The sequence below is a fragment of the Protopterus annectens genome, chromosome 1.part1 (genome assembly GCF_019279795.1).
Source record: "Protopterus annectens isolate FY-2018-M chromosome 1.part1, PAN1.0, whole genome shotgun sequence".
Taxonomy (NCBI): domain Eukaryota; kingdom Metazoa; phylum Chordata; order Ceratodontiformes; family Protopteridae; genus Protopterus; species Protopterus annectens.
Genome location: NC_056726.1, coordinates 1694714755 through 1694729529, shown reverse-complemented (window position 1 = coordinate 1694729529; position 14775 = coordinate 1694714755). Strand labels below are relative to the sequence as shown.

Here is a 14775-nt window from a genome sequence, read left to right as displayed (position 1 = left end):
CCATCGTCAGCAAATCAGTGTAAATATTACTGTAGAATCCATCAGGTAAGTCAGGTAGGACCTTTGTTTCTTTAGTTCCAACTGCAGAATCCTGATGTGGTATTTCACCAGAGGAACTAGGCAAATGGCTGTGGCCACATGACTTAAACGTTTGAGAACCATGGAAGCAGAAGGTTCTCTGTAAGACAGTAAAGTGGTGGCCTGAGATAAAAGGTGGATATCCTGAGTGCTGGAAGTCTGCCAATCTGTGACACAGTATTCAAATAGCAGCCTATGAATTCCAGGTCCTGAAATTGGAAGCAGATTAGTTTACAGTGATCCCCATGGACAGGCATAACTGGAGATAGGAACCTGTGGCCCTGACTAAAGATGCTCTCATGGAGGTGGTGAGAAGCCAATCTTTCAGGTACCAGAAGACCTGGAACCCTGCAGCCTATGCCAGACTGCAACAACCTCCATGCACTTGGTGAACACCCATAGGTTGGTGATAAGACCAACAGACAGTGCTCAGAAATGGTAATGACTGGCTACCAGCCAGAAGCACAGAAACCTCATGAGGCAGGATGGACTGCACTGTGACCATCCATAACTTGGACTGTTTCACAATGCAGTTTAACTTTCTCAATTTAAGACTGGTCTGAGGTCCATATTTTTTTAGAATGAAAAATAATCTGGAATAGACCCTGGATCTATGTTTGCCTGATGAGACCTTCTGGATGACTTGACTTTATAACAGCATTTTGAATTCAACAGCTCTCTATGTTCTTTGATGGAGAGGCACATCTCAAATTTATTTAGGATTCTCTCTTAAGGGAAGCCAAGTGAAATCATACAACCTCTGGATACAACTCATAACACCCAAGTGTCTGAGATGCTGGCCTCCCAAGCTGCTGGAAGTAGAGCCAAATGAGTATGACAGTTAAACAATCCTTCAGCATTGCTGGAAGACCCTCATAGATAAATCTCCATGGAGGCCCTGATTCTATGGGTAAACTCTGCTGTGTGGGTAGTGCCCTTGTTTGATACTCTTCCCCATTGTGTAGGGGAACCTTCTGCAGGAGCATCCTGAAAAGAGGTATTTACCCCTTTCTGATTCTTGGTAAAGATCCACTGGTGGTTAGCAAATTTCATTCTGATAGCAGACAGAATTGTGTTCATCCTGTTCACTCCTGGTCAAGGTATCTTTAACTTTTGGCCAGAAAATGAGGAGCCCTTATACAGGGCATTAACAAAGGGCACCTTGAAATAGTCTGCAAAGTTAGAAAGACTCATTCAAGCCTGGCGACATATGGTGATGCTGGCACCCACATCCTAGGCTATGCCATCAGCTGCATTAGAGAGTAGACACATGAGAGTAGACACATGAACACTTTAGCAATCAACTGTAAGGTGGACATCTGAGTCCCAACAGTTATCTGAGTCTCTGGAGTCTGAAATTTCCTACTAAAGCCTCATCAATTGGGCAGGGTAATTTAACAGCCTTAGCACAAGAGTGTCTGTGCATAGGAACTCTTCCCCAAGGGGTGCAATTCCCTAGACTCCCAAGAGAGGTAACTTGATTAATTCTCAAGAGAGATGTCCTTTTAGGTGACTGCCACCATCACAATAGCATCATCAGTGGGATCCTTCTCCAGTGTTGAAGGTCCTTGGAAGGGATCAAAATTTTGTAAGGTTTCTTGAGAATAAGTTCCACCATATTAAGCTTTTCAGGCACTCCAAGACACCAAATCAATAAGTGCATCTAGATGGACCCAGAATGTGGCTGGACTCAACCCAAAATCTTCCAGAAACATTGACACCTCTGTAGACAGAGCTTTGGCTTTCCAACCCACACCCTAATGGAGCAGGTCCATAAGGCTGCTAAATGAGGCATCCTCATAGGGGGATTTTGGGGGAACCTCTCTTTCCTCAAGATCTGTGTCTTCAGTGAGTGACATATCTAGGGAATCTAAGTGCTTCCTCTTGAACTACCTCTTACCAAACCTTCCCAAATGGGTGAACCTGGAGGGGAAGCAGAAGAGGCCAGGAGCCCTGGATGCATGGAAGCCTGGAGTGGACCAACCCTGAGCAGGCTGATGTAGGCCTGTAGATAGAGTCAACACAGGGGTAAGGATGCTGGTAGGTGCCAACCACTCCTCAGAATGGAAGAACATCCTTTTTTATGAAGTCGGAGGCAGAAACAGAAGCTGATCACCTAGAGTCATCCAAAGGATCTGAAGACTCCAAGGACAAGCTAGACTTGGGAACCACTTCTGCCTCCCCCAATGCTGAGACCAGAGCCCCACTGTGATGAAGCAAAGTGCCTGGATAAAGAAATAATTCAGAGACCTGAAGCATCAAACCCTTCCTGGCAACTCCAGCCCTGAAAGGTTGGCTCTGAGGTTGGCTCACCTCTAAGGCAGCCAAAGCCCAAGGAAAATTTGCAGCAGAAATGACCTAAGGTATTGGATCCAACTCCACTGGAGGCAAGACCACCAACTCTTAAAATCCCAGTGCCATCAGGCCTGAGGGAGGAAATACACTGAGTAGAGCCAAAACCTCAGGTCATAGACCCAAGACTTAGTGCATCTGGGTTTGCAGGAATGACAGTATCAGCCAGCCCAGTTCAGTTGGTCACCACCTCCAGACCAACTGGACTGGCTGAGTCAAATTAGCTGTCAAGGAAGGTTTGTATGGCCATAGGCTCGTTGATGCTCAGAGGATCAGACTCAAACTGGAGAAGATCAAATCTAGGGCAAAGATCGAGAGGACTCTGAGGAGAACTCTTGAGGGGTTGAGGGTGAAAATGGGGACTGAACCCTGCCCAAAGTACCCACTCTTGATGAAAAATGACTAGGTATATATAAGGCCAGTGAAGGAGCCTTTCCAATATTTGGCACCCTAGTGGAATGGGTCTGAGGAGTTGAATCTGTTGGTAGCACAAAACTAGTCGGAGAGGCCAAACATCTTGGGATATTTGGATCTGGCTGACTAAAGGAAAGGGGACTGCTCATTTACAGTCCCTTTTTAATGACATGGGGTCCTTGTTTCCCTCCTTCTAACTCCATTACCCTTATCCTATTTACTGGAAGGTAGACCAGAAGAGGCAGCCTCATCAGCTGGCAGATGCCTTTTTGACACAAACTTCACTTTTCTGTAATTGATAGCTCCAGAGCTAAAGCTATCACAGATGGCATAGTGAATATCATGGTGAGCAGGACCAAGGCAGTGCATGCATTGGCCATGGGCACCTTGTGATGGCAGCTAATGGCCACTTATAATCCACTTCTTAAACCCTTTCTCCATGCCAGAAGCACAAAAAATACATTCCCTGCTAGAGACAAAAAAGGGGCAAAGGAAAAAGACACAGGTCAACTCATTCTAAGCAGGACTAACGAAGTGCAGAAAAGGACCACTTTAAGATGGGAAAACCCACCTATGCTATCACACTACCTAACCAATACTACACTACTAATCACTAAATGGGAAAGGAAGAAGGACAGAAGAGAACAGGTACAAATATAAGCAATCCACTAAATAAAAGGATATAACCCCAGTGGAGCTCGACACCAAGTTGCACTTCTGAAATGCAGCAAACAAGATCTGGGAGTTGTTGGTTAGGGATATGCATTATGGATATATGAAGGAGAGCTCAGGGAGCTGAAGTCTTTTGGATTTGGCCTGTCTCAGATCAGAGTCAGATCCAATAACCTACAGGTTGAACCCAGGTGGAAAAGATATCAGATCTTCTCTTTCCTTGAAACTCGCATTTATTTAAAATCCATCTGGCAATCAACTAAACTATGACAGATGCCAGGATCACACAGAAAACAAAGATTGAGGGAATCAAACCCTATACTATAGGAAACATCTTAAAAGCCTTACTCATTTTCACCAAGAGTTAGTCAAACTGCTGTAACCCAAACACAGTGCATTTCACATCTGCATGTCTGCAGAAAAAAAATCTACATTACGAATGTATTCATAGTTAAAATATTAACTTTAAACTGAGACCTCATGCTGTCCAGTGTATTCACAGCTAAATATAAATACAATTTCAGGAGTCAACAAGCTAAGGATCATAACCAAAGATCATGGCACATTTGATAATGATCCTGTTTACTACAATCGACTTCCTTCCTATACACCAAACTCTCTGGTTCACTTGTCATTTCTAGGCTTGTGTTCTAGGGAAACACCGAAGTGTCTAGCTCAATTTCCAGCACATCTCAAAACACTCTTTAGTTAAGTGATTTGCTCAAGGCCACAAAGTAGACAAATAAAGGCTGAGAGAACAAATCTCTGTGCCACACGAATGACAGTTCATGGCAATAACCCTCTGCCGCAATGACCAGACTACAATAAAAAGGAAGGGTAGGATATAAACCCCATACCCTTGACACAGAAAACAGCATTTATCTACATTGCTAATTCAAGAGTTACAAGTGAAAGAGAGGTTTGCTGGAAACAACTATTTATAGAAACACACAGAGATATGGCCATCAATTACAACTTGATCAAAGACATACAGAAGGCAATCAGAGGGGAAATTGTTCAAACTTTTTATTTTTGACTACAAGAACAAGTGCATTAACACTGTATGGCTTTAAGTGCCAGACAACTCCAAATCACTTAACATGATAACAGAGCAATAAATGTTGCATCAGCATGCATTTTCTTAATAAACACTATGAAAAGTACAGTAGTGTAAGAAAACTTATCATAATATAGATGTTTGAATGATCACTGATGCATTAGCCTTGGCTGCATGGGTTATATCCTGCCAAGGATATAACAGCTGGACAGCTTCTTAAAGCATCTTCCAAGCACAAAAACTGTCCCTTCAGAGATTTCATGCCAGCAGAGTGAGGGAGGGAGGGAGACCCCAGAGGGTGTAGATAGGTGTAAACACACACACACACACACACACACACACACACACACACACACACACACACACACACACACACACACCCTGGCAAAACTGAAAATAAAGGGGGGGGGGTGGAAGGTGGAATGGCTACTACAGCAATAACCATTTGAACATCTACTGTTATGGTAAATTTACTTACATAACTGAACTCTGTTCATCACATTGATCACTGCTGCAGTAGCCATGGCTGTATAGGTAGATTACCCTAGCTTACAACATCTGTGCGGTAGAACGGCTCTCTCCCAGGACTGACTGGCGTGGCTCTCCCTTGCACACTGACTGGACCCCAACAGCTGCAAAGGATGTGGCTAGCCCCCAATCCATAGTGGTTATAGGTGCTATATCATAGGGATCTGGGGTAAGAAATAAGTGGACAAAGGAACCAGCTTTCACCACAGCAGAGTTCCTCACCCGCAGCTGGGGCAAATTGCTAGCCTACTGTGTTGATAAAGGCTCTTTGTTTAACTTTTTCTTTTTGTAGATAAAAGAACGACTAAAAATGAAACTGGTAGCTTGTTCCACATTTAACCAGAAAATGGCTCCTCTTTCCCATGGAAAAGAAGCAGCATAAACTACTAAAAATTTAATATTGTTAAAAGTAATTTTTTCCTCACAAAAGCACAGTAAAAAGCATTTTAGTGCACTTTGCATGCCCCAAAAATTAAATAAACACAGTTTCTTCACAGAAAAAATGTTTTGCAACTACTTTAAACTACTTTTAAAACTAACAGGAACAAATTCTGCTTACGTTTAAAAGTGCAGTTAAGTCTCAAGACATTCCTTTAAAACACAAACTCCTAGATGAAAAACACTTTTGCTAACCAGGAAAGTACATTTAAATAATAAATATAAAATGTGGAAGTTTTTTTTTCCTCAAAGAGAACTTATCCTTCCAGTAAAGGAACAGCACAAGTTGACTGTTGATCCTCAAAAGTCTGCAGAGGAGTGCCCTGTTCTATGGCAGGAAAGCTCTGAAGGGCTTGGTGCTCAAACGTAGGTTTTAGGCAGCTCCGTTCATGGCTATGGCTATTGCAGCAATGAGCAATATCTAATTATATAGACACACACTTATGTGACCATCATTTGTAGCTTGCTTAAAGTTGCACAGTAGGCACATGGAGATGAATTGGTTCAAGCCATGTACTTTTGACTAGAGGAAGCAGTATATAACTATTGCACAGCCTTACATTGCAGACAACTCCAAATCACTTTAAACATTGGGCATTCCTTTTCTGAATAAGAAATACAAAACTGTAATGCCTGGCAGAGCATAAATTTGAGGCAAAATCAGAGATGTTCTTCAAAACTAGAGACAGATAAGAGTCATGCTACTCTAATTTACTTCATATGTTAATAGAACACATACATTTTTTTCATTAATATGCATTTTGCACACTACAAATACTATGCAATTCTAAGGACTGGCATTACAGACTGATGGTAAATCTCAGTGAATTTTATCTGATTTATCAGAAAACGAAGAAGTGTGTAAGCATATGGCAGTCAGTGCAGAGAATTAAGTCTCCAACCTCTTAATAAGCTGCTCTCTGTAGTCATGGATATAGAGTTTGATTCTATTTATGTGCCTTCATTTGCAAACTCTGTGACCATAAACAAGTCATCTAACCAGGCAATGCTTCTTACTTTGACATCTGTAAAATGTATGGAAAAAAGGGTCCATAACAGAGATCTTTTTTCAGTTTTATTCCACAGCCCATTCTATAGGTGAAAATGAGACAAAATTAAATGATTCTGTTGACTGGCCATGGGACTTCCTGAAACTGTGGGCCCTGGATAGCCACCCATTTTGCCCCTATGAAAATACTTCACTGCCTCTTTCATAATTTCTAATGAGGTGCCTGAACCTGCATTGCATGAGTTTTGTTTTTCAGCCATTTTGCAATCCAGCTCAAGACACGTGTCAGTTTCTAAACCGTTTGGCCTTTAATTGATGCTGCATGGGAAATGCTATCAAAGGCCTTGGCCAGGCAAAACTTTCCATGTGTACTGCATGAATACTGTCTACAGCCTCCATAACCCTTTTAAAGATGTTTACCAGGTTCAGTACTCAGGATTTACTCTTCACAATGCCAAATTTCTTGGGAATAGTGTAATAACAATCTGTACCACATTTACTGGAGCTTTTCTTCCCAGGCCTCCTCTGAAAAGAGGCTTGTGTGCCCAGACTGACTTCCCTGGTCAACAAATGTAAAATAAAAAATAAATACATAGATTCTTGATATTTCAGATTATGTGGTCAGTTATAATATGTTCCATGGCTTTTCAGATGAAATTTGTAAGACTGATTGGTCTGTAATTCCCTAGGTAGGTTGTAAGCCCCCCCTTAGAAAGGGACATCAACACTGCTGTATACTACTTATCAGGGGCAAAGGCAGTAGATAAACATAAGTCAGATTGTTTAAGGAGTTGGTCTACAAGGGCATATTTAATGCTATTAATTAACCAACCAGGTATATTGAGAAAGAAACACAAAATAATGCACAGAGGAAAGAGTAACCCAGGGAGCTAATAGTACATTGTTTAACAAGAAACAACAAGCTATGACTTAGAGAATATACGTAGGGTAATCATCTAAGGTGATCTTAAAGAAAACACAGAATGTGGTAATACAGCAGTGACGTACAGTGGGATATTGCTTGCATTGCTGGACATCTCATACATGCAAAGTTATATGCAGGATAAAGACACAGTAAGGTGACAGCAAAAAAAGATGTGGTTCCTGGTCTTTCTAAGAAGCCACACAAGACAAATTGGAAGAGCTAAAAATATATGGCAGTCCTGAAAATAAGGATTCATGCTCTATATACCAGTTTTAGTCAATCAAATTTCGTGTCATGGTTTAGAGACAGTTAAATCCCCTCAGTGGTTGTAAGGCTGGAATTTAATGCCAAATAGGGCATCAGTCTACCATAAAATGTACACACATGCACAATGCATGCATATCTGTGGACAATTTTAAAGCCATGAGTCTATTTGCCTCACTTCTGTGGAATTTAGCAGCAAAACTGATATGGGCACAGAAAACCTATGTGTACACAAGGCAGATGTGTAGACACCACACAGATAACACTGTGAAAAGAATCAGACTAGAGTACCAAGTCCTATGAGGAGGCAATACACACTACTTTGTCACCTAAAAGAGCATTTGTTTCTCAGATTTATATATCTCATGGGTATAAATTGAGTCCAAGTAGTACACATTAATTTAATTTTTAACTCTTCATGTGATAACTCTTAAAGTAATTGAGTCCATCTTTGGCCCTTTTATTGTATTTACTAGACCTTAATTATCAATGTGATATATACATTGTGGTAAAAAAACAAATCAAGGACAGTTTAAAGCAGCCAATCATCCACATTAGTTTTAGGGAGGAAACTGGGTCACCCTAAGAAAATACATGCAAACATGTGAAGAACCTGCAAACATCACATAGACAGCAACCAGAGTTCAGGCTTCAACCCTTAAGCTGTTAGGCAGAGAGTTAACCACTGAGCCATCAAGTTGCAAAAATGGATACTATAGTTAAAAACATGAGGCATTTAAGAAGAAGAAGACACATTTTGTAAACAAAAGGTGGACAGTTTGGGGATCAATATCAGCAAGCATTTCTTTCACTAAAAGGATGATGAATGAATAGAAGGCCTTACTGAAGAAGTTTTAGAATCAAAACCTGTTACACATGATAATATTAATAATGCATAAGAGATATAAGTGGAGTTGATATGAAGGTATGGGAATTTCAGTTGTTGTTTGTTTTATGAGGGCCTGAATTTATCCAACAGCTAAAAATGGTAGAATAGAGGAACCAGATAGTCATTTCTGTTGTCAGAATACAAATATGCATTCTTTTTTTCCCTAGAATAGTTGCATCATATTTTGTTAAATATTCTGAGCAATCAAAACAGACTGGCAAATAACCATGTTTCTTAAAACTGACATTTGATGTATGCAGTTGAAATCTATTATTTTTGCTTTTTTTGTATAAAGCTTATATTCGTTCAGACTTGTATGGTATAAATATCTATATATCTATAAATATATATACATCCACACACACACATATATATATATATATTTATTTATTTATTTATCTATCTATCTATCTATCTATATATATATATATAGAGAGAGAGAGAGGCAGAGAGGCATATCATCTTAAAATAAATGTGATCTACTGCATTTACTGGACCTTGATTATTTGATTATCAATGTGAAACTTGCATTGTGGTATAAACTTTAAAGCAATGTAATGCAGTACATTTTAAATGGCAAATAAAACTCAAGTCTATTTATGCTCTTGCATACTTGTGTAAGATACATTAAAAGCAAACAAAATCATTTCTGTGAAATAATGATAGTAAACAACTAGACTGACTGGACTCACAACAAAACTTTATTATAGTTAAAATACGACTAAGCACTTTGTCATTTGACATCATCAGAGCCATTAATCAACCACTGAAAAAATTAACACAAATAAAAGCCACTCCGTGACTCCCCTCAATTGTAGTACCCAATACACAATATATATATATATATATATATATATATATATATACATATATATAAACAATCAAATACATTACAATCAACTGGTCAACCAATGAAGGTTTCGCAGCTATTTTAAACCAGTAAAAACAAGGGAGTTTTAATCCAGATGTAAGTCATTTGTAATTCGCGATTCCACAGTGACAATACAGAAAAAAATAATTTCCTCTAAGCATTTGTATGTAAAGCCAATAAAAATGCAAAAAATATAGGCTGAGCAAATAGAAAATAGTGCAAGTGATTGGTTGTTATATAAATAAACATAACTTATAATTCTAGAAATAGTTAGGTCTCTTATGTAGGTGGACTTACAATTAAAATAGACACAGAAAATGCAACCACCAGTGGAACATTATGAACAAAATGAAATGGGTAAAATAAACCATATTATTCTAATAGTTAATAATGTGCTAATCTTATCTTATTTGTAAACCACGATCTTCATCAAAGCATTATATTAAAAAAAAAACTGTAAAAATGGCCAGTAAAAGACTACCTAAACAAAAATAAATACATTGCATCATCCAAATTAAAATGAAGAAATTTAAAATCATGCAATAATATCATTGTTGACTGTATATACTTCTTGTGTACATAGCTAATGTTGACTTTATAAACAATTTAAGATCACAGACAGGGACTGGAAAAACAACTTGTTGCATCAAGAAATCTTATGGCGAATATGTTTAAATGCAACTTCCTTCCCTGGACTTAATGACTCTATTTCACTTATTAGTGAACTCAAAAAGCAATCCTACAGATTGTAACAATCAACAGTGTTTATATAAGGTTTTATTTCATATTTATTTTATTATTTTTTATATCTTTTTTCTTTATTCATGTATTCTGTAAAGTGTATAATGTTCATTGGTTGAGGCTTACCTGTTCGTTGCAGTGATTGGCAACCACATTTTGAGGTTTATTGGGTACTAGGTAATGTAGTCTGTCCATTTATTTGTTCATTCACTAGCCTTAAGACTTTCTATTGGCTTTTAAATTTATTGATTAGTTTTTGTGTTTATTTTAATAGTAAGTCCACCTACATAAGAGACCTAACTGTTTTTAGAATAATAAGTTATGTTTATTTGGGATCATTACTAAATCTCGAAATTCCACAATCCCGAGACTCTGACTTCCGAGGACCAGAGATTGCAGAATCTCAAACATAAAATGACATGTTCTAACATATATGCAAGCTCCCCTGCACCCCCCATGTAGGGGGCTGCACTCCCCACACCCCCTGCAACTTAAATATAGCAACTCTGAGATTGCACTACAGTGGAGTGAACAGCAAAATAGTGCCGTGCAGAGTGAAAGGGAAACTTTGCCATTCACTCCAGTGTAGTGCGATCTCGGAGTTGGTATATTTAAGTTTCAGCGGGGTAGGGGGTGCCTGCATATATGTTAGACAATGTTGTTTTTTTGTTTACTTTTTTTTTTTTTAATGATCGAGATTCCGCAATCTCAAGATTCTCGTTCTCAGGATTCAGAGTCTCGGGATTGAGGAATTTCTAGATTTAGTAGTGATCCCGTTTATTTATATAGCAACTAATCCCTTACACTATTTTTTATCATCTCAGCCTATGTTTTTTGTATTTTGATTGGCTTTGCATAAACATGCTTAGAGGAAAGTATTTCTTCCATAATGTCAGTGTTGAACTGCGAATTATAAATTACTCACATCTGGGTTAAAACTCCCTTGAGTTTATTGGTTTAAAATAGCTCATGAAACCTTTATTGAATGACCAGTTGGTTGTAATATATTTGGTTGTTTTTTTATATATGGCAGGTTACATTGGACATCTTGATAAGAATAAATATTCTGATTGGTTACTTTTCAAGGAGTTTTATTGGACAATTAAATACATCTAGTGACTGTGTATTGGTTACTCCAACTGGGGGTGTGTCAAGGAGTGGCTTTTTATTTGTGTCAGTCTTTTCAATGGTTGAGTAATGGCTCTGATGATGTTGAATGACGAAAGCACTTTGCTGTATTTTAACTATTACAAAGTTTTGTTGAGAGTCCCCTCAATTTGGTCGTTTACTATTATTTGTTTTATTTGCAAAGAAGTTCCAAAATTTCATTTGTTTGAATTAGGTTTTGTATTTCTGTCAAATAAATCAAGAAATTAACCAAAATCAAGTCCATTTAGCAGATGAATATGAGTAAAAAATTATTTACCTCCTAAATTATAGGTAACACAACCCTTGTTTTATTGACTTACTAATGTTTTCTATACTTCTAGATTTTAAAGCTTTACTCAAGGAGCAGTCAATTTCCTGTAATCCATTGCAATTTTCAGTAAATATTTCACCATGTCTGCGCCGTAAAATGGAAGAGTTTGGATTTTTACTCCCAGATGAAAACACACAACAAAATTGTTTAAACATGGTGTACTCCACTCAGTCTGGTATCACTACTTATAATTTTACTTCATCAGACCCTAACTGTGTCACTTTCATCTCAGTAAGTATATCACTTTATGGGAGTTTACAATTGTAGATGCTTGTTTGATTGCAAATTATGTTACTGAATTGATATTTTTTGTCTGTTCCATCCTCTAAAGAAGATTCATTAGTTTAGGTAAATTTAAACACTATTCGCCTGTCAGTCTCTGAAAGATTGCTAAAATCTGCATTGCAAGTAACTGCATTGCATTTCTTAGTTTCTTATTTGAGAATCATTAACATCTGATGGTTATGTAAGTAAATTCTGCCAAGTAAATGCAGATGTGTTTATACTTTGAAACAGATAAGCCACTCCTGTCAGACATACTCTACCAGCTGCATACTGTATTTAATAATACGAGTTTCTGATCATTTAGTTTCTGTACATCCAGGCTCTTTCATATATGTAGTTTGAATATGACCATTATTTATTTCCTCCGACCATGGGTACAGGCAACTGAGTACATCTGCTGGATTCCATGTAAAATAATATTTATTAACTTTGTTTTTTTTTCATTCTGTTTTCTATATCTGTCCCCAGTTTATGTTTATGACCTTTCTTAAAGACCTTTTTATTCTATTTGCACTTTATTAACACATCATCTTACTGAAATTTTGCCATCCTCTTTCATTGCTATTATTAAGTCCAGAAATATGTTCTTGGAACAGTTTATCTGATTGTACTGAAAATATACCAATATCACATGTTTCACTTTGAGGGCAATTAAGTCCTACTGAGCTAACTGGCTTTTATAAGATTAACTTGAATAATAAACGCTGAGTCTGAGAAACTTCCAGAACAGTAGCAATTGTACTTGTTCATAGAATAGTTTAAACAGTGCAATAGATGGAGAAACATGACAGCCAATGAAGCTTCTCTGATATGACTGTATAAAGCAAATGCACACTACCAACATTTTACAGCAAGACTGATTTTGCATATCTGAGATAATAAATCTGGTAACCAGACTGATGTTTGCCTTATACATAATAAGCTACAGGCCTGTGTTCATGCCTTCAGATTTCATACGTGTTAAAATAAAATTATAATAAGAAATACAACAGCAAACCAAACAATATTTTTATCAATATCAGTTACTAATTTAACCAGTGTATTTCCACTGACACATTTCACTAAAATATTCAGATTGCTAATAATATCATCATATTTTAAAATGTTTCAGAAGTAACGCCTAAAAATAAGAGAAACTGCATTGCACATTTAGTTATTTTAGACACCCTTGGGATAACCTTTATATAGGTATATGTTAACAAGATATACCCTAGTAAACAGCTGTTCTTTTTTGTAACAATTTTGAATAACAAATTCAAATGAAACATGTGCACTCCTGATTTTGGGCTTACTTCAGGACATTATACACTAGTGTTAAGTGCAGTGCACTTGTAAAAAAAACAGAATCTCTTCAACATTGAATCCAAAACACAAAGTTGTTGCTAAATTCAGCATATTGTGTAATTTGCCAGTTGCCTATACATATATATATATATATATATATATATATATATATATATATATATATGGGTTCACTGCATAATCTCATTTTGAAATATCAAATTTCAAAATCTCTAGACCATATAGCTGAAACCCTTAAATACCGAAAGACCAGAAGTGCGAATTTCAAAATCCTAAGGTTCGGAGATGTTGAAGTAGCTCTTCTGGTGTTGCAGTTTGTAAATGGACTGGTGGAAGGTCAGGTAAGTATCTATGTTTGAGTGTGTTGGTTAGGGGCTTTAATGTGTGTGTAAGTGTCTGTTGTGACTGTGATGTGTGTGTGTGCGAGGGGAATGTAGGTGTGCGGTGGTGTTTTCATGTTTTGTCTCTGCAGTGCAACCTTGCAGTTAGAATATTTAAGTGCGTTTGTGTTTTGGGTGAATGTGTGTGTATGTGTATGTGTGTGGTGTATGTTTAGTGAAGTGTTCGTGATTTTAAATTTCGCACTTCTGGTCTTCTCGTCTTTCGGGTATCTGGTCTCGGGATTATGGGCGTCAGTATTATGGGTTTTCGGTCTTATGTAATGAACCCGTATATATATATATATATATATATATATATATATATATATATATATATATATATATATATATATATATATATATATATATATGTATATACTTACATATATATATATATATATATATATATATATATATATATATGCATGGCAGTAAATTAGGGGCAAGTCTTTTCAATTGAAACTGCAGAAGATCTTGGAGAGATACTATTTTTTTTGTGCTGAGATCATGAATTACGTAATACAGCTGATATGCTTAGAAGTTTAGGTTTAGAAAGGGTTGAAAGAGGTTTGGAAAAATTGAAGACCTATCTGAAGCATGGATGCAGTAATTTGAAAAGAAGTGTATATCTGGAATGTAAGTAACAGGAATAAAAATCTGAGGAAGTAAATTTGGTGGTATGGACATCACATGATCTGAAAGTCAGCAGGCAGTGTAATAAAGTAATAACAATGGTGTAATAATACTAGCACTGCCAGATCGAATTGCAGTAGTGTTCCCTCTAGCAGTGCATACATCACATTGGCAAAGGCACTCCTCTAAACTCCCTCATACACACACACACACACACACACACACACACACACACACACACACACACTTGATCTCACTTCCAGAAATACTTGTCCTTTCACCCACATGGGTGATCTAATATGCAGCTGGAAAAACAACAATATCCAGACTATTGATTCTTAACCTACGTAATGCTACAACCAAGGCAAAGAAACACTTACACATCCATTGATGCAGCTTCATTCAATCACTCTTCTACAGACATGCACACATGTCTACACAACCAAAAACACACACG

At 37.5% G+C, this 14775-nt stretch overlaps 1 protein-coding gene across 1 annotated transcript in view; it reads left to right on the top strand.

Moving 5' to 3' along the window:
* Positions 1-14775, top strand: part of LOC122816599 (uromodulin-like) — a 257810-nt gene that overhangs the window by 143113 nt on the left and 99922 nt on the right. Inside the window, exon 2 of the mRNA XM_044089502.1 lies at positions 11729-11949. Within this exon, the coding sequence (XP_043945437.1) occupies positions 11815-11949 (135 nt within the window). The 5' untranslated portion in view covers positions 11729-11814. The remainder of the gene's footprint in view (positions 1-11728; positions 11950-14775) is intronic.